Genomic DNA, 21149 nt, shown 5'->3' on the forward strand with positions numbered 1-21149 from the left:
CAATTTAAAGGCTTTCAAATTTCTAAGAAAAAATACATTGTGAACATTTTTCTTGTACGAGATTTAAAGGGACAGTGAGTAAAATTCATTACCTCCTTGTGGTAAAAAAAAACTTTCATTCAATAAAAAAAAGGCAAAAATAAATCAACTATCATACAAATGTTATTTGTCTTTTGAATTAAAAATATCATCGGTTGCAAAATTTATATTTCTTTTACATTTCTTTAGTTGCCGCATTGTCTGCCGGGTTGTTGCTTGCTTGGCACTGTTTTTCGTGTTGGACAACAGTGGCATCTAGCAGTCAAATAAAACACACTGGGGTTTTCAGAGGGGGGCCACAAAGGCAATATACTGCATTTGTGTTTTTGGTTTTACGTTGTACTTTGAGCATGCCCATTAAGAAAATAATTAACATTTTCTTCATGCCATGTCTTCTTTGACACCAAAAACAACAATTTTCATCATCATGCAAAACTAGGGCTGTCCTCTTCCAGGCCTTCGGTTTATAAAATATATATGAGATATATATACCGTAAATTCCGGACTATAGAGCGCACCTGATTATAAGCCGCACCTACCACATTTCGGGAGGAAAACCGATTTTGCACATACACAAGCCGCACTTGTATTTCAGCCGCATGCGCCCACGTTGAAAAAATGCAACACAAACACGAAATTAACCCATACCCGACACAGTCCAAAAATTACAGCCGGCAAAATGAACGGAAAATGATACCGATACTTAAAATTTGATGCAGACCTGCAGAGTCCGGGTGCTCGTTGAAAGTAATCCAAGGAAAAAAGTGTATATTTCCAAAGGTAAGGGTGGTAAAAATATATATCCACTATTGTCGGCCGCGTCCACAAACACGTCTCACCTTTATTCCACTTCCCGTCAGCCCGCGTTTTCCCCGCCCCTTCTTTCTCATTTGCTCGTGCAAAACATAAGAATAAGTTTCTAAAATAAATACATTACACAAATATACAGTTGCAAATACATATTATACATGGTTACACATATTTACAAAGAAATACGGTACACCGATAGTTTTCAAAGCTTTAATAATAATAATATAACTTTCATCCCAAACCGTGACTGTGACAGGTAGCAACATGCTACTAGCAACATGCTCACAATACAGTAAACGGGCCTGTTAAAAAAATATACTGTTCTTGTAAAAACCACGGTAAACCGTCCTCATCTTTCTCCTTATGACTGACGTCATCAAAGTCACTTTCCCCAGTGTGGGAAAGAGGCTATGTCATATAGGCGTTGTCCCTCGCTCCCTTATTCCAAGACTCACTAGCAACATGCTTGCAAAGTAAAGTTTACGTGCAAAAGTTCTATTTCCTTCTTATCGGATTTCTCGATTGCTTTTAGCTTGAAAGCTGCGTCATGTGCCTTTCTTTTTGCAATTTACATGATGAGGGTGAGTTTACGCTAATTTAATTTGTGCACAAGCTAAGAAGTTGCAGTCTTAATCGGCGCATATATTCCAGCGGTCTAAATCTTACCTTTTGTACTCGAGCGCCACTGGTGGCAGTAAGAAAAATTACATAAATTGGCCGCATCACTGAATAAGCCGCAGCGTTGAACGTTTGGGAAAAAAGTAGCGGCTTATAGTCTGGAATTTACGGTATATATTTTTCTCAATCTTTCATGTTTGTCCTAGTCCAAATGTATACTTTGGAAAGCAATACATTTGCATGTACACAATGAGCCAACTGTCAATTATTTTCAATGTTAAACTGTTTAAATAAAAAGTTTAAACTTGAGTACATTGAAGAAATCTGACACAGGCCATTACTGTAGATAATTTTGGGTGATGGTGGGAAATCTTGACTGAATGTTTACGACTTTATAAGACTGTTAGTGTCTCAAGTAGGCTTAGGCTACAGACTTATACATATATCTGACACCTCTATGAACCAGAAAACCAAATATTTAGGAAGAAGTTTAGGTCATAGATATATGCATCACGTGCTTCTTTGTGTTTATCGTGAAGTGTGCCAGCAATGTTACGAGATGCCTTTGTATGGCAACTAAAGAGGACGAAATCATCAGTGTGGATTCTTGTTTGGATATCCTATGCATTGCATATCATATTTCTGTTTGCGGGTGTATGCATTCTGCTGTGTGTGTATATTTGTCCATGGCCTAGTTTTTGTGGGCTGGAAGCAGGCCAGCAGTACTAGATTTGACTGCTGAGTGACTGCACATGGGGTTATATGGAAGAATTAAAAATCTCGCACACAAAGATTTGATGACAATCCATAAATGATCCACTCTTACACGAGTGAATTCTATAGTTGAGATTTATATTGTTGGTTTGTTCGCAAAGTATACAATATTATGTAGGGGGAGGACGGCTTACACTTTGCAGACTGTAGTGTTTCTTGAGTTTGAATAATATTGCCCATCTAATTTTTCTAAGTTTTCTTTACTTTTCAAGCCCAATAAAAAACCCTGATCTGTTTTGTATTTGCTTCGATGACATTTCAGTTTCACCTAGACCAGAGTACCCAAATGTTATTTTATTGGAATTAAATATTTTTAATCCAACTATAGTACTCAATTATTGCCAGGAAATTGAAAAGCAAACCACATAACAGATGAAATTATAAGCAATGCACAGGAAATCTCCAGTTGAACTAATTTTGTTTGGAAAAACACATTTCTGGGTTTGTATTTGTAAATTAACAATCCATGCTAGATAGTTAATTTAATCCCAACCAAAGTCTTGGACTCAAAAATGTAACCCCTTTTTAACATCAGGTTCACAGGACTAGTATCGCTTTTGCAAGGCCTATCACGTATGATGATGATCGTGGAGAGTGTCGGAAGGAAACTTGTCTCATTCTTAGCAACCCACAAGTGCCATGTTCTTCAAATGAAGGGGAAAAACAATTTATTTACAGCACTGCACGCAGCTCTTCCCTGTCGCCTACATAAAAAGTATGCGAGGAAGCGGAAAACACAAACGTTGTAAAGCCACATTTCAATTTTTTTTCCCTTTTTTATTTTGCCTTTAAGCTCATGATGAAGGCTTGGTGCGTTCATAAAAAATTCACCACCCAGCTATTTTTAGTCAATGGAATGAGAACGCCTCTGCTCAGTAAATATGAGAGTGGAGAGGCGAAGAGCTGAGGAGACGTCCTCAGTAAAAATCCTCTTGTTATAGCTTCAAACCATACTAATAACAGTTTCCATTTTAAGCCCAAATATAACCCCTTGGTCAAACATTTCTGCTAAATCTACTTTTAATACCGTTACATAATGGGCCAGAGGTCACCTTCTGTGACAATATGGCAGTAAACTGTTGCCATTTGTGAAATGTGGTGTGACTACTGATTTCTGAACGCCTGTAATACAGTGTAAGCAGTGCTTTATTCTTTAATTTACTGACCACCCATATCCTTTTTTGTTGAACTAAGGAAATCCTCTCGGATTGATGTGGTCTTTTCATGGCTTGATTCCTTGTGTATTGTTTTCATTCACTACTGTAAATACACACTTTGACACACACTGCACTATTGAAAAGTGAAGGGCGCTGTTGGGGCAGTTCCACATCGGAACAACAACTCACAGACACACTGCCCAGGCGCAATTGTACCCCGCAGACAAGAGCTATCTTTGTTAAGTTGTTGGTGAAACCATGCATGCATACTGTATCATCTCTGCTCCTGCTGCTTTTGTCAAAAGGTTGCGCTGATCTTTACCCATTGGTGTTGAATAAAGCGAAGAAAATAATGCTTCCGTTACCCTGTGCATTGCAAAAGGAGCTTTAAAGGTTTTTCCTTCGAGATTTGCTTTCATCAATGGTTGACACTTTGCCGTTGCAGCTTTTAGATGTTTGCTCATTTCCAAATATATTGGTCTTTTCATTTTTGCATGGTTTTAGTCTTTATATCTTTGCATCTATGTTTTTTTGAAAAAAAAAAAAAAAAAGAAGCAACATTTGTGTACTATTTATCAAATCTTAGTAGTTACAAAACTTTAAGCAAAAATTCACAAACTATCGCATATACAAGGAATTTTTATAAAATACCTGTACGTTATTTGTGTTGATTTTACATAACATGGAGCTCACATAGCGCGAGATGACAAGATTGTCCGCCATTTTGCTGCTCTGTGTGCAAAAAAAAAAAAGTTGTGAAAGGATGGGCAATAACATGAGAAAAAAGTTTTGTGGTTTCATCAATTCAGGTCTCCAAATCTTGTTTTCTTCCTTTTGCTTTGTAGCACTTGTTTTTTGTTTTACTACATCAGGTATGTCGAATTTAGTTTGGCTTGGAGGCCTGATCCAGCCTTTATGTTCTCAGGTGGGCCGGATCAGTAAAACATGTCTATGCCAAAATTTGGCTTTGATTTTGCCTACATTTGTAATAAAATTACAAATTATAATCACCTATAAAAAGGGATATTTTCTAAGTAAAACACATTTATTCACCCAAAAAAAATCAATTTTGGCATCAAATGTGTTCAAAATTAACAGTTGATTGACTAAATGCCGCCTTTTAGCTGAACCAGCTCTTCACACTAAACAAGTGGGAGCTATAAATAAAAATACATTTGTCTCAAATGTCATACCGCTTTGAAATAAATAGAAAAGTAACAGAAAATAAGAGTTTTAGCAGCAATAACATCAGATACTATTACCCAGGCTGGGCCTACTGAAACTGAGGACAATACTGCACAACATTGTCTTGAACACGAAACTATATACATCTTATTTTTAACGATCTGTGCAAACAAATGTTGCCCCACTTTTTTCCCCTGGCCCGTGGGCTTTATGTTTCACATGCCTGCATTACGCTATACAGCGACATCCAATGGTCAAATATTACACAGTGCAAAATGCTAAAGTATTTTGTTGGTTAAAAAGCTAAATTCATTCATTCTTATTCATCTAAATGGGTGGGCGTTTTGCCACTCGCCCATATTGCTGTTAACTGAGATGACTATAAAATGGCCTACCACACGATACATGGCACCCTAACAAAATAATATTTATGACAAAGCTGCCCGGCTATTTAAACTTGTAGGTATCGTCAATGCTGAACGGAGCTATTTTGCAGCCCAGGGTGCCACCGTGAGAAAGAGGCTGCAGCCCGATTTTAACAAGTGTTGCTAAAGATGCTAATTCAAACACCAACTGTGATTTATAGGTGGCTGCCTTTGGTTGACTTTCTTTTCTTTTTTCCTTAGTTGACTTTTCTAATTTTCAAACATGCAAACTATATTTCACATCTGGTTATCTTGTTTCTTTGGCAGTTTCAGTACTTAGTATTGGTTTTTTTCTGTGCGCTGAAGCCTAAAAACCGCATTCATGTGATATGGAATTGTGTAGGGCTTTGGTAACAATTAATCAAGGCTAACCTGGTACAGAAGTTCAAATATGATTGTTGGTTAACAGAGCCCTTAGCAAGTTTGATGCCATTTGCTGTCAACATGTAGTGACAGTTGAAAAAAAGATTCTCATTAATCCCCCACCCCTCCTCTCCTGCTAAAATCACTTATTCACTCTAATACAAAATCCTCAACCACACTGTAATATTCATGCCAGGGCTGTAGTTGAAAATGTCAAATAAATCTTGCTTTGACTCATGTAGATCGGGAGTTATTACATGTGATGATGGGACATTCTTCTAAAATATTCCCTTGCTGTATTGCAGTTTACTTATCGCAGTTTCGCTATTCAAAGGATTTTCATAGTGCATTGTGTTCTGCATTCTAATTGGCTAAAAAGTTGCCCTGCCCTTTTCCTGCCTGTGTCTGCCTATGATTCAATGACTTTGTGGTCTGAGTTTTACACATACGTAAAAGAGTTGAGAAGCCTTCATTACGTCTGCAAGATTCAACTTCAAGTTTCTCGAAAAGTTATCATGTACACAAATGCTCTGGACCGACAAAAGCAAGTTCCGCAAAAAACGACGGATTACTGTACTACATTTCTAATCTATTTCAATTATCTTAATTTTAAAGCTCTTATTTTGAATACTCTCTCCTTTTTTTCTTTCAGATCATGCCACCAAGATAGCAGCATTGGCCTTTACATCCCCCCCTTGGTCCCTTCCTAGATAGTCTGACTCTGACTACAACACTGCCACGCGTGTTACCAAAACCACCATGCCCCCTAGGAAGAGGACAAGGGCGGGCCTGGGGTTTCTCTGCTGCTTTGGTAGCAGTGAACCCCCAGAGATCAACCTGAAAGACAGTGTGCCCCTGCAATTACTGGAATTCAGCGCCCCCATGCCGCCTGCTGAGGAGCTGCATGCCCGATTTTCCGAGTTGGTGGTAAGTGCCTACCAGGTTTACCAATTTTAGTACAGTGATATCATGATGCGCGCTATATTGTGTATATATCAACCCTTTTGCATCAACACATCATTTTCAGGACTCACTTGTTCAACTGTTAACATTGTGTCAAGGAAGCAAGGCATTTTCAATACTTGGGTAATTAATGTATAAAAAAATGTGGAGACAAATGATATAATTAGTGGTGTCCCAATTCAACTTTTGTACTTCTGATAAAATACGGATATAATCAGGAATGGTACAAGCTTGAATTTGTCATGTTTATTTTTCACTTCAAATCCAAATTGGACACAACTAAGTGTGAATTTGGACAATTTTGATTTTGATTGGTATCAACCTAAATCTTTGTCCCTACTATCCTGATTGTATGTAATCAAGAGCCAACGCATAAAACGAATTCCTTAATGCACATGTTTTTTTTTTTTTATTACATCACTTTATTATCCACTCTCCCTTTGATTTCACCCGTTGGAATTTAAAATCATCAAAACTACAATAGTACAGCATCGACTATATGTGCCTGCTATGTAACGTTGAAATACTCACAAAATCTAAATGAACAAAACATGGAAATATAAGACACAGGATACGTTGGAATGAAAGCTAGCTTGACCTGAACAGAAACCGAACAACAATTTTAACTAGGATATTTAGAATTCAAAGACATCAAAATTTCTCTCACACAGGCTCCAAACGCATCCCTGCTATGCAATCTTGAAGCACTTACTACTTCCAAAAGAACAAAACCCTAAAATAAGGAAGACGCAGGATATGTTGAAACACAAGCTAGCTCACACTTAACAAAACAGGGGACAGCGCAAGATATGTTGCTCGGACTAAAAGAACACGAATGCTCCCTGAACAAAACATGAAAGGAGAATGCAGGATAAGGTTGAAACAAAATCTAGCTTGCACTAATAAAAACACGAAATAAGGACAACACTGGATAGTTTGGATACCAACTTGCTCCAAATGAACAAAGCATGAAAGAAAAAAAAACAGTATGTTTTGAACACAAACTAGCTTGCACTGAACAAAGCATAAAAAGAAACATAAAAAACATTGATTTCATTCCTTTATTACTCGACACACGCTTCGAGTTACTGTTTTAGAATTTAAAGTCATTAAAACTACGCTAATACAGACTCAACCATGCATCCCTGCTATGTCATGATAGATCACAAAACTATATCTAAATGAACAAAACATGAAAAGAAGAAGAAGCAGGTTATGTCAGACAACAAACTAACTCGACCTGAACAGAAACAGGACTACGAAGTTTACAAAGCTCTTCAGTATTTAGCAGAAATATTTTTTGTTCACTAACCAGCCCGAAAAAAAAAAACTGATAAAATGGTCAGGATATTTTGAAACACAAGCTAGTTAGCACTGAAGATACGAAAGGAAGACAATACATGATATGTTGGGAAACTTACTATCTATACCTGTATGAAATATGAAAGAAAATATGCAGACTATGTTAAGAACTTACTAGCGAAAACTGAATGAAATATGAAAGTACTGTAAGTGGTTTCAGGATATGTTTCAAAAACAAGCTAGTAAGCATTGAATAAAAAAACATGAAAGGAAGACAACACATGCTATGTTGGGGAACTTACTAGCGATAACTGAATCAAATATAAAAGACAAAGGAGGCAGGCTATGCTAGGAAACTTACTAACTATAACTGAATGAAATATGTAAGAAGACGCAGGATACGTTTCCAACACAAACTGACTTGAGTTGATCAATACACGAAAAGAAGCAGGATATGTGGAAATATCGACTAGCTCTTAAAGAATAAAGTATAAAAGAAGTATGATGCAGGATATGTTGGAACACAAACTACCTGGCATGAACAAAAGATGAAAGGATTGTGTAAAAAAATAGAAAACAAACCGCCATTGATTACATCACTTTATTATCCGATACACGGTTCAAGTTCCTGTTTTTTTTTATAACTTCTTATTTCTCACACACACTTTAACAGAGGTTTGATTCCTCTATCGTACAGCAACACAAACAAAAAATACAACTGACATACCCATAGATAACAAAAGAAACAACCGAAAATGTTAATAAAATAAATAAAATAAAAAGTGAGTTGTTTAGACATCAAGTAAAATTGTGTGATAAGCTTCCTTCTTTTCTCGAATTGATCTAGTTTCAGTTGAAGTCTTGCCGTGATTTTTTTTCATTATGTACATTTGCTTTAATTTGTCTCTCCATTGTTTTATGTCAGGAGGTTGTGGTTTCAGCCAGGACACTGTGATCATTTTATTTGCTACCAGAAGCATAACTTTTATACATATTTATGTTGACCAGTCAGTAATTCTGGCAAAATTCCTAATACATAGGTCACTGGGTCCAACCGCAACTTCCAACCAATAATTAATTTTATTTCTGTCTGAATAGAAATTTAATATTACAGGGCAATTCCAGAAAATATGCGTAAAATCTCCGACACTCCGACAGTTACGCCAACATAGATTGGAGGTACTTTTATATTACGAAGTGATAGAGGGTGTATAGAAGAATCACATTTTTACTTTCCATTCAAACTCCCTCCATGTCAGACTGCTGGTTATTTTGTGTCCCTCTTTCAAAGTTTTTTCCCATTCGTGGTCTTTTATCACTACATTAGCTTATTGTTCCCATTTTTCCTTAACCACCATGTCTTCATTACTGAGATCCATTCGCAGAGTGTTATACAATTTTGAGATAACCCCCTTTATTGATTGTCCTTTTGAGTATGATATTAATAATTCCTCAACTTTAGTTGGCTCCTTACATATTTTCCTATTTTCATCATGTTTCTGGAGGTAATGCCTTATTTGTAAATATTTGTTAAAATCATTTCTAGGTAGGTAAAATTCTTGTTGGAGTTGTTTGAACGATTTCAATGCCTGTCCTTCCAACACTTGGGTAATCAACATAATTCCTTTTTGGGCCCATTTTTCAAATCCTACATCCGTAACCCCAGGTTTGAAGTCAGGGTTTTTTGTGATTTTTTTGTAGCCCTATTCACAGACCTGATATATATATTTTTTTTTTTATTATTGTTGAACATGTTTTAATATTTCCCTTAGTCCATTCATTCTGGATTTTTAACTTCTCCCACATCACTACTGATATATATGGTAACGATACCCTTTTCAATTCTCTGGGTTCTGGGCCTCTGTTGAACTAGCCTTTAACTGAGCTTCGTACAAATTGTCCTTCTTCCACTATCCCCATTACCAAATATGTTTTAGCTTTTTGGCTCCCGGTAATTTTTGGCACCATCGGTCTTTGTCTTGGAATGCTAAACTTCAACATCAACAGGATAAATTACTGCAGCTGTCCAGATTGATTCGAGAGAAGCATATGAAAGAGAAATTCCTTTTACATTAACAAATAATTTTGTTATCAAGGCTGAAGTTTTTTCGAGGGGATTCTTAAAGCAACGGTTTTCACGTTTATAGAATGATACATTTGAGGAAAATCATGATTTTGCTTTGTCGTATATGTCATTTAAAACTAGAAATCAGCAGTTCGAATTGACAGAGAGATATTGCTGACTGGTTCAGTCTGCCATTCATATGGGAGCACTTTCCAAAGTCAAAACGTTTGAAGGGCCTTTTGCTTACTTGGGAATCGATTTTGTATTTCAAGCTTCTGTTGATGAGTCTGACATGAATGCTTGAGAGGACGCTGGCTGAGAGGATCAGCCATTAAAACAGCAGACTTGCTTGATATCAAAACTTTCACAACATTTTTTGACCCTTGAAAAAAAGAACTTTGCTTTCTCCCATCTCATTGGTTCGAATACCTTTCACATATATGGTTCGATGGGTATATTTTTTGTTCAGTTCTTATGTTTTGATTTTTTTAAGTATTGTAGTGTTGGGTGTAGCAGCCAAAGATGTCATGGCAGAAAGATTGTTCCTGTTGGATGATCACTGTCTGTGACAGCATGATTCATACTTGCTTAGACTGGATGACCTAGACACAAAATCGTTCTACCTGTAATTGAAAATCTGTGTAAGTTATTTCCCCTTCTCCATTTGTTTTCATGATCCAGTTGCGATGCTGACACATTTGATCATGTGTCTTTACATCTTTTACAGCCAGAGTTTAGATTGACTAGTCACACGCTTGACAATAATATATGTAATGCAAGAAGCGTGTTTTGCATCAAAGGGCAAAATTGAGACACATAATAGTGTGTTTCCCTGGCAACGGCAATAGGGGATTATGCTATGAAAAGCTCTCTTGAGGAGGTGAATAAAACAGAATGGAGCTTCTGAAGTGGGAGCGACAGATCTAGGACAACTGTAGGAGTGAACCACCTCCAGAGTTCTTGCATTCATAATGTGATCGTCTGCTAGATCCAGAAAAGGCACAGTTAACGTTTTGGTCACAAGGGATGCCTTGTCGGAAATAATCTATGAAGAGTAGACCAGACTAAAAAACTAATTAATAAAAAGACACATGCAACTGTCATAAAAATCGAATAATAAAACAAATGTTATGTGTCAAGTCAAGTCATTTTTATTTGTATAGCCCTAAATCACGAAGAGTCTCAAAGGGCTTCACAGATTATTACACTATATTACACAGACTATTTTTCAGCCGACGAGAAGAGTAGGTTATTCATATGCTATGGAGTAGAAGTGAGTTTTAAGCTTAGATTTAAACATTTCCACTGAGGTTGCAGATCGGATCTCAGGGGGAAGAGCATTCCACAGCACCGGTGCCCGGATAAAGAATGCTCTCGAACCAGCAGAACACTTCTTTGCTCTTGGGATCACCAGAAGACCGGCACTCTCAGATCGTAGGCTTCGGACCGGGACATAGGGGCAAATCAGATCTGAAAGATAAGAGGGAGCAAGTCCATGTATGATTTTGTATAATACTAAGAGAACCTTGAAATCACATCTAAGGCTAACTGGGAGCCAATGCAGGTTAGCCAAAATCGGTGTTATGTGATCGTACTTTTTTGTCCTAGTTAAAAGCCTCGCTGCGGCATTTTGTACCAGCTGAAGAGACTTGATTCTAGACTTCGGGAGACCAGAGAGTAGTGCATTACAGTAATCGAGACGGGAGGTAACAAACGCATGAATTATAATTTCCGCATCCGACTGAGACAGTATTGAACGGATTTTAGCAATGTTACGAAGATGGAAGAAAGCGGTTCTAGTAATTTTCTTTACATGCATTTCAAAGGATAGATCAGGGTCAAATATGACACCTAAACTTTTAACTGAGTCACTCTGTGTGATGTGACATTTGTCAATGTTCACAGCAGTTTTTGAGAATAAGTCACGGCATTTAGATGGACCAATGACTAACATTTCGGTCTTTTCAGAGTTAAGACGCAAGAAATTGAGTGACATCCACTCTTTTATCTCAATGAGGCAGGCCTCCAAATTTCCAGTTTAGTGTGGGAGATTCCTCCAACGATATAGTTGAGTGTCGTCTGCGTAGCAGTGGTAGCTGATATTGTACTTGCGAATAATATCACCTAATGGAAGCATGTAAATGCTGAAAAGAAGGGGGCCAAGCACTGAACCCTGCGGAACACCACAGGTAACACTAAAGGGCTCAGATGTCATTTCGCCATATTTAACACAGTGCGTCATAAGATTATTGTGCTAACTTGGGATATAAGTTTAATTATTCAACTCTTTTTAACTTCAATGGGTTTAATGAACATTTTTTTGTAATGGAGTCTAAACACTCTCAACATACTACAGTTTCAACCCATATCAGTAATATAATTTTATTTGCCTGTTTAATGTGCATCTCAGTCGTACTCAATAAACATAATGATACCCCACCCTGAGGGAGAGACAATACATCCATCCATCCTTTATCTGTACCGCTTATCCTCAGTAGGGTCGCGGGGGTGCTTGAGCCCATCACAGCCATCTTCGAGCAGTGGGCAGGGGACACCCGGAACTGGTTGTCAGCCAGTCGCAGGGCACACAGGGACAGACAATTCGCACGCTCAGTCACACCTAGGGACAATTTGGTCCGGCCAATTCACCTAACATGCATGTCTTTGGAATGTGGGAGGAATCTGGAGTGCCCGGAGGAAACTCACGCAAGTACGGGGAGAACATGCAAACTACACACAGGAGGTTTGATCTCATGACCTCAGAACTGTGCCGCATACGCGATAACCGCTGCGCCGCCGTGCAGAGACAATATAGTTTGTGTCAATTCGACTGTGGCTTGTCAATTGACTTTCACTGCTCAAACCAAATCAAAAAGACTAGGCCACTATTACTTTTTTTCCTGGAATAATGTTTTATTTTTAGATTGAAGGATTTCAAATCATCACTGCCATAAGGGCCCTGAGAAATGTACACTTTCCCACTCAACATATGGTCTGGTATAGATTCAGTAATTATGTAATCTATTAATTTTCTAGTCAATCCAACTTCCACCACCCACCCACACAAACAAGCACAAAAGAGCACACACATTTTATCTAAAAACTCCTGGTTGAGCCTTAAGGACACTTTAAAATATCCGTTGACTCATGATTCCAATGCACTCATTCACAATTAATGGTTTTGACTATACCCATGCCTGAAATGGGAAAAAACCGTAACAAGCAAATCATCAATTTAACTATTACCATATGTTATTGTTTTAGAATTTGTATTTCTCAGAGACCGAAATATGACTCTTCAGCAAATTAAATGCCATCAATAAAATGTTCACATAGTTCTTGGGATAGATATGCATATAGCAATGATAGACAAGACTCATTGGTGAAAGGTTGTTTTATTATTGACATCCCTGTTTTGCCTAATTATAAAAAAGATGTATTTTTACTGATAAACACACATATTTAGTTTGTGGCAATCGTGGGTGCTCAAAAAGTATGATTTCAAAAAGAACTGCCCACAAAGAACCTAAAGACGAAGTAAGTATTCCATCAGAATTTATAACATTGGATTCAATTGTTTGGAAATTGAATTGAATTATCTTTATTGTGATTGAGATCGACATTGTGAAACATTTTATGGAGCAAGATTAGACATGGCACTGCAGGGTAAACATGTAATAAAGTCTTAAAAGAAAAAGTAAGATAAAAGACTTTCAGGATAAAAAGGCAAAATATTTACAAGGTAGTGCAATTAGACTGGCCTAAGTTATTATAATAATAATGATAATGCAACAAAAGAAGTCAAGTCATGTTTATTTGTATAGCCCTTAATCACAAAGAGGCTCAAAGGGCTGCACAGATCAAAGAATATTGCAAACTAAAGACTATTATGACACCATCCCCATATATTGTCAACATAAAATATAGGCTATTCATATGCTATAGAAGAACAGTGCATCTTAACTGGCTTGCAATGAAAAGTAGTGCAATAACATTTAGCAGCAACAACATGAACAAATAAGTTGAAAATTATATATTTTCGTAGTTTTGTATGCTTCTGGTTATGGCCCTGGGAAAGAAACTGTCTTTGAGCCTGTTTGTCTTTGCTTAAAGAGACCAGCAACACCCACCAGGGGCAAACTGTTAGAAGAGGTGGTTGCTCAAGAGTCTTTTGTAATGTTGATGGATCACTATATATTAGTTAAGAGACAACATTCAAAAAGCCGGAGCTTGTAAGAGAATGTTTAAAAGCACGCGCATAGTTAGTCAAACACTAATATTATATATTATATAATCTTTGTTATTGGATGTTAGTCTTGCTGTCGGTTACCCTTCTTGAGGGATTTGACCAAGGTAGATGGATAGATAGGTATATCATATATTATATATATACAAATACAAAGAAAACATCAAAGTGAAATGGCGAATAATCTCTAGTCCGAGATTACTTGAATGAAATGATCCAAGGAATGCTACGGTCCTGATCAACACAGCCCAGAAGATCGGTAGCTGCTCTCTGCCCAGTCTGAAGGACTTTCCTGGCTTGTAATACTGGAGCATATATATATATATATATATATATATATATATATAATCTACACTGGTCATATCCCTCGAGAGGGGTGACCGACAGCAAAGACAAACACATACACAAAAACAAAGAAAATAAAAAAGGGAAAAAGTAGCAAGAAAACACACACGAAAGTTTTTTGGACCATGGCCAACCCAAATGCCCAAACACCCAAACAAGTTAAGCACCTCGGCACCCAAGTTGATCATGCTTAAGTCCCTCCAGATGAAACAGGACACAAGAAAGTGGCCTTGTCACTTGGGTCAGGGTGACACAACACACTCTTCTGTTTAACAGCAGGGCCCGACAGCTTTTACTGGTTTACCCTTGTCGCATTATACAGGTGCCTTGCCTATCCCTTAGAACACGTCTAAACATCCCACTATCCTTTTACAACACCTCCACTCATTCTTATCACTAACAAGAGCTCTAGCTTACACTATATCTTGACCTCTTTCCTGCAGTGCACTCATAACACCATCTATCCACGTCAATCGCGCCCTTCCTGTTGGTCTCCTTCCATTTACTTCTGCTCTGTAGATCCTCTTCAACATTCGCTCGTCATCCATCCTCTCCATTTGTCCAAACCAACTGAGTACTCCAGTTCTGTCTCTCACAATTTCCTTTCTTTATCTATCCAATCTTGTCACTCCCAACATACTCCGCAAACACTTCATCCCGAAAACATTTAATATCCTTCTCCAATCTGCGTTCAGGCTCCAAGTCTCAGCACCATACAACACAGTTGGCACAATCACAATCTCATACAGTCACCTCTTAACATCCATACTCATACTCTTGTTGCTCATCACTCTTCTCAGAGCACCCAAAACCTTGCTTCCTTGATTCACTCTGCAATACCTCAGGTTCCATATTATAATATATACACATATTAAATCCTTTGATTTTTCTTGTCTTATGCTGTTTTGCTGTATTTCATAATTTCAAGTTTATGAGTCTCCTGGACAGGGCATTGGTCCAGCTTTCTATTGTATTATTTTTGGGGACCGTTAACCCACTGTTCTTTGCGTTCACAGTCAGTGGGACATAGTTTAATGAAGCAGCATCGTTTTCTATTCATGGTCCAGTGCAGGCCCTGGGATGTGCCCTGTTTCTTTTCAGACACGCATTTACTGTTCAGTTGTATCTGCGAGCTATAATTTGTAATTTTAATGTTACTATAAAGTAACTTGTTTTATTGGAGGTTGCCAACTCTTCTTTGAAGGCACTGAGTAGATGTTGAATGACTCAATTAAAGTAGACTCAATTTTATTTGAGGCGTGGCACGGTGAAAGTTATTTTTGCTTGAAAATAATTGGATGACATACAAAGAAAAGTAATTCTGATATATTTTCCTGGTAAGTTGTTGCTTTTTGGCAACTGAATTGAATTGTCTTTATTGTCATTGATAACAACATAGTGAACATTGTTTGCAACTGTATTAAATATGGCACTCCAAGATAAGCACGTAATAAAGATTTAAATAAAAATAACATAAAAGAGTGTCAGGATAAATAGGCAAAATATTTAGTAGGTACCAGTAGTTCTTGGATACCTGGTCTAAGTTGTAACTGCATTTTTCATTTGTAATAATAATGAGATAAAAATAGTGCAATGTAACAATAGTGCAATTAATAGTAGTGCAATAACCGTTAGCAGCAATGAAAAATCCCCAAAAAGTTGGTATTTAGGTTAAGAATTTTTAATTTTTTCTTCTGTGCATTTTTTGAGAGAGGTGATGGGCCTGGGGAAGAAACGGTGTCTCAGCCTGCCAGTCCTTGTCTTGTGCGACAGGTCCAAGGGGTGGTGGCCGGGGTGAAAAGAGTCCTTCATAATCTTGATAGCTCTGCTGCAGTATCGCAAGCCAGCAAAGTCCTCCAGACTGGGCAGAGAGCAGCTGATTATTTTCTGGTTGTGGGATTTAGAAGGAAATTTCGGTAAAGTAACATCCGAACAAAGCCTTACATTCTTAAAAAAGTAATTACCAATAATGACAGCTTCCTGTAATTCTACCAGTGGCTTCATAGGACCCTTTTGCCTTTGGCCAGACTTCCTGTCTTGCTCAGGATGGCTTTAGGGCGTAGTGTATACGTCCATGGTACGTAGCATAAAACCAGATTAAGCCTACCTTTTAAATTGTTGTTAACATACTCTCCTTCCAGGGCAGGATGTCATTCTTGGACCAGACCATTCCCATTTAGGTGGAGTCTAACATTAAAAGTCAGTGGTCAAACAGTAATAAACTCACTTTTCTATCCCACACATTCACACTTTTTTTCTCTTTTCCCAATGTAGGCAGTTTGTCAGGTTGCACCTTTCTTGTTGATAACCTCTTTCCACTCACTTTATTTCCTGTTTTTTTTATGGGGTGTGTGTATAAAAATGTGTGGACATAATTGTATAATCAATTTAATCTGATACTGTCTATAACAGGGGTCTCCAAAGGTGCCCCCTTAAAGACTGTATCTTTGTCGGCGGACCTGTTCTGAAAATAGCTCACCAGTGCTGGGTCATTGTGATATTCGAGTAAAATTATTTTTTGGGGTGTTCACTGAGTCAATTCAGCCCCTATTTTTAATAATTTACCTGGTAATAACACAGTAACAAGATAGTAATAACATAAGTTGATATATCAGAAATTCAAATAGATAATTTCCAATTAATGGGCTTCATGGACAAAAAAGAATATTCAAGTATTGATAATTATGTTTAAGAAATTCAATCTAATGTATAAAACACATTTAATCATTCATCTTTTTATTTATTTTACATATAAAACAAAAAACTAAATCCCAATGTACAGGTTTTATAAAGCAAATTAGCCCCAAAAAAATTGCATTTTTTAGCTGTACAGTATATCTGGCTACCTATTTGCCATCTAGCTAGCAAATTTTTACATTTTTTCTATGATGTCTAGCTAACATTTTATTTTTTTTTGCTAGTTATCAAGCTAAATTTTGGCTTCTTTCCTAGCTAGCTATCTAGTTTTTATATTTTAAATCAGCTATTTTTTTTGGCTATCTACTCTTTTAGCTAGCTATACAGCTCCCTTTTAGTTGTTACCTTTTACCTTTCTAGCTAACCGTCAAGCTACCTTTGTAGGTATTTAGCTAGGCATCTAGGAATAAAAAGTAGCTCTCCACTTGAAAAAGGTTGGAGACCCTTGTTCTATAAAAAATCTAGCTTTATTCCCCTGCATTACTAATTTATATTGTTAAATAAGTTGGCTTGATATCTAAGATCATAATGTGATCCTCAATTTTCAAAACATTTTAAATACACGCAGAGCATAGCACCATACAACTAATGGATTGTTAGTGTCTCAAATCAATTATGTCAAGAGCGTGCATTTGCTCTCTGGACTTTCGTTGCCTCATTTTCTTGTCTCAGCATTCATTATTATTCAGCACATTTGAGAAGCCCAATGGCCTTGTTAAACAGGAAATTGAGTGATAAGGCCTGTCCATCAGTCTACCGTGCACATGACCACCGTGACACCCGTTTTAATTTGCAACATTACTCCATTGCCTGTTGAAATTTTGAAAGAAGTCTTAGGTATGTATTTTTTCCTTTTGAGCAGCAGGTGTAACAATATTAGCTTTGGTTTTGATGAATTCCCAACTAGAGTGTGTTGGATGAGATGTACAGAAGCACCTAACAGATGCAACCGAATTGGAATGTGTTTTTTGGGAAATTCAGAGAGTGAAAGGACCACATGTTTTGTAGTATTGCTTTAGAGTCAAAAGGGTAAGTCATGTGATGCAGATCTGCTATGGGAAGACATTTTGGAAGTCAGAGCTTGATGAAAAGGATGAATTGTTGCATGTCTAGTTTGAGGAGAACAACCTCCAACCACATGGCTCAAAAGCAAGCATGACGGTTTAACAATTGACAAGGGGTGTCAATCTCACACTGCCAATAGTACATTTTTGAAGAATCCTTCAGCAAGATATTGAATCCAGAATTGCTTTACATTCTCTGAGTATGTAAATTAGTTGTCTAATATAAAACACTTTACGCGCCTTTATGGGTGGAAAAGCACAATATAAATGAGGTGCCTTTTAATATTCACCCAAATTCCTTATCCTCTTAGTTACACTGTCTTTTTCATTCATTCATTTTCCAACTGCATCTCCTCATGTGGGACGCAGTGGTGAATAATGATGATGTTAAATGCGAAGATATACTTACCTAATATTTTTGTAGTCGAAAGGGATTCAGTACTATTTGAAAATTTACATTTTTGTTTGTACCATGCTTGCAACCTCGGTCTTTGTGCTCTGGGTACCATGCAAAAAGTAAAGCACTCTGACATCTAAGTGTTACATAAAACCCTTAAGTAAACATAAACATCCCCTAAATTGTGGAATCCTGCATTCCGCAAATACTTAAATTCTATTTTTCATTGCATGTACCCTCCTCTCACATATTGTATTGCTCTTCCAAAAATCCTGTGGCCTAAGGCACAGAGCTTTGCACGGTGAAATAGCTGTAACATCAGTTATTGGACTCAGCTCCCATCTGGTTCAAATCCAAGGATCTTATTCTCACAGATTTCCCCAGAAGCTCCCAGTATCAGGTCTTCTAAATAGCTGCAGTTTGGACAGCAGGGCTTTGACACTGCAAAGAGGCAACTTCCCTGCCGAGACAAGCTAACTTCTCAAATTAAGTCAAAGGGTGTACGGCGGCGCAGTGGTTAGCGCATGTGCGGCACAGTTCATGTCTTGGGAACCTCCTGCGTGGGTTCAAATCCAGACTTCCTGTGCGGAGTTTGTATGTTCTCCCTGTGCTTGCGTGGGTTTCCTCCGGGCACTCCGGTTTCCTCCCACATTCCAACAACATGCATTTCAGGTGAATTGGCCTGTCCAAATTGTCCCTAGGTGTGAATGAGCGAGTGGGTTGTCTGTCCCCGTGTGCCCTGCGATTGGCTGGCAACCAGTTCAGGGTGTCCCCTGCCCACTGCCCGATGATTGCTGGGATGGGCTCCAGCACCCCCGCGACCCTACTGAGGATAAGCGGTAAGATAAGATATGTTGTGGTGTATGGGGCTGTTAGGCATCTCGGTAAATAAAATAAATAATTGTGACTTTGCTTTTAGTGAGATTGTGGACACGTTCTAAAGGATGGGCTGGGCAACCGTATGATGCGGCAGGGGTAAACCAGTGAAAGCTGTCGGGCCCTGCTGTTGAACAGAAGAGTGTGTTGTGTCACCCTGACCCAAGTGACACGGCTGCTTTCTTGTGTCCTGTTTCATCTGGAGGGACGAAAGCATGACCAACTTAGGTGCCGAGGTGCCTAACTTGTTTAGATGTTTGGGTATTTGGGTTGGCCATGGTCCAAATATGTTTGTGTGTGGGTTTTTTTTGTTTGTTGGTTTTTTACTATTTTTTTCCCTTTTATTTTCCTTGTTTTTGTATGTTTGTCTTGCTGTCGGTCACCCCTGTTGAGGGATATGACCAAGGTAGATAGATAGATAGATAGACTTTGCTTTTAGTCTTTGTTGTGGTGGGTGTACACCCGAGGGGACCATCTTTGAGCTAGTCACATAAAATCTGTATGATGGTATTGAGATAAAGAACACTTGGACCTGTTCTTTTTAAACTTCTCTTGTTTCAATTTGTGTTATACATCCTTCAAGTTTGCACCATTCAGCCTGTTCCCATTTCATTTTCTTGAAAACTCAATATAATTGGTTCTCTTATTGAAAGCGCTGCATAAGAAATGATGTCACTTGTATCATGCTCACTGTGCGCCCCTCACCCACCCTGTCCAGCTCAATGGATTAGGGCACAGGAAAACTATGAAGCTGGTTTGAAGGGGCCCCCGACCTTGGCACTGTTGGTCATCTTCACTCTTGAGAAGCATTTAAGGCCGCAGTACTTTTGGTTGACGCTATGGCACCAAAACCTGAGATTAATTTGTATCTTGAAGACAAAGCCTTGGTTCTAGGACATCTCGTGGTGTTCCGTGTTTGTTTATCAGTTCTGTTACATTCATGTTTCTTCCTGCCCATCGAGGCATTTCTGTTTTGATTTCCATTACAAATTACTTCCCCTCTCAAAACTCTACTTTTTGTCTCTGGCAAACCGTAACTCATTTCCTGGACTCCTATGCATGTAAAAAGAAGCAAGGGGCTCTTTGTGGCTGTGGAATTCAGCAGAGCAACAATGTGAAAATAAATACTCGGGAGAATGTTGTATAATCAACCTCACTCTGCAAATTCAATGCTTCCAGTGATCTGAAGCTATAACTAAAACAAACCGTGATTCCGGGCATTTTCTTTGTAAATCTCACTGTTTTCTACCTAGTGTTCAGCGACCTTTGGTGTCCTGAAAAGGCGCTTTGAAATAAAATGTATTACTGTTAGTAAATTGATAAACAATATTTGAACACATTTTTGTTCAATGTACAACTGTTGACAAAATATTTCTTATTTCAGGACGAGTTGGACTTGACCGATAAGAATCGAGAGGCTATGTTTGCTTTACCGGATGAGAAGAAATGGCAAATCTACTGCAGTAAAAAGAAGGCAAGTTCAATAATATTTTCAAATCTTTATATTGTCTACTACTGTGTAGGCTTAATGCTTGCTCCCATAATGCCTCTCTGTCAGTAATGAATGTAATTGAAGGGCAGCCTTCACCCAGCCAATTTTAAATCAGCTCAGCCACGAGGTCAGGCCTTAATCCAACTTCTCATTTTGGCAGAAACATTGTCCCTCAGCAACGTTCTTACACTCTATACTGTACTTTCATGCACATGAAACACAAGCTTGCAAAATAAAACAGTGCACAAAGGCCCTGGAACAGCAAGTTCAATTTCTTTGTTTTTAGTGAAGATGTTGGGGTTTTAGATGAAGTGATATAAATCAAAAGTTG

The 21149-nt window shown here is 38.0% G+C and overlaps 1 protein-coding gene across 5 annotated transcripts in view; it reads left to right on the forward strand.

Annotated features, from left to right (window-relative positions):
- LOC148351336 (disheveled-associated activator of morphogenesis 2-like) overlaps window positions 1-21149 on the forward strand; it is a 171627-nt gene that overhangs the window by 62240 nt on the left and 88238 nt on the right. For all 5 annotated transcript variants that reach the window (XM_088354081.1, XM_088354082.1, XM_088354084.1 and 2 more), the window contains exons 2-3: window positions 6024-6298; window positions 20711-20800. In XM_088354081.1, the coding sequence (XP_088210207.1) occupies window positions 6131-6298; window positions 20711-20800 (258 nt within the window). In that variant the 5' untranslated portion in view covers window positions 6024-6130. The remainder of the gene's footprint in view (window positions 1-6023; window positions 6299-20710; window positions 20801-21149) is intronic.

The sequence above is a fragment of the Urocampus carinirostris genome, chromosome 15 (assembly GCF_059441175.1).
Source record: "Urocampus carinirostris isolate Australia breed hairy pipefish chromosome 15, RoL_Ucar_1.0, whole genome shotgun sequence".
NCBI lineage: Eukaryota > Metazoa > Chordata > Actinopteri > Syngnathiformes > Syngnathidae > Urocampus > Urocampus carinirostris.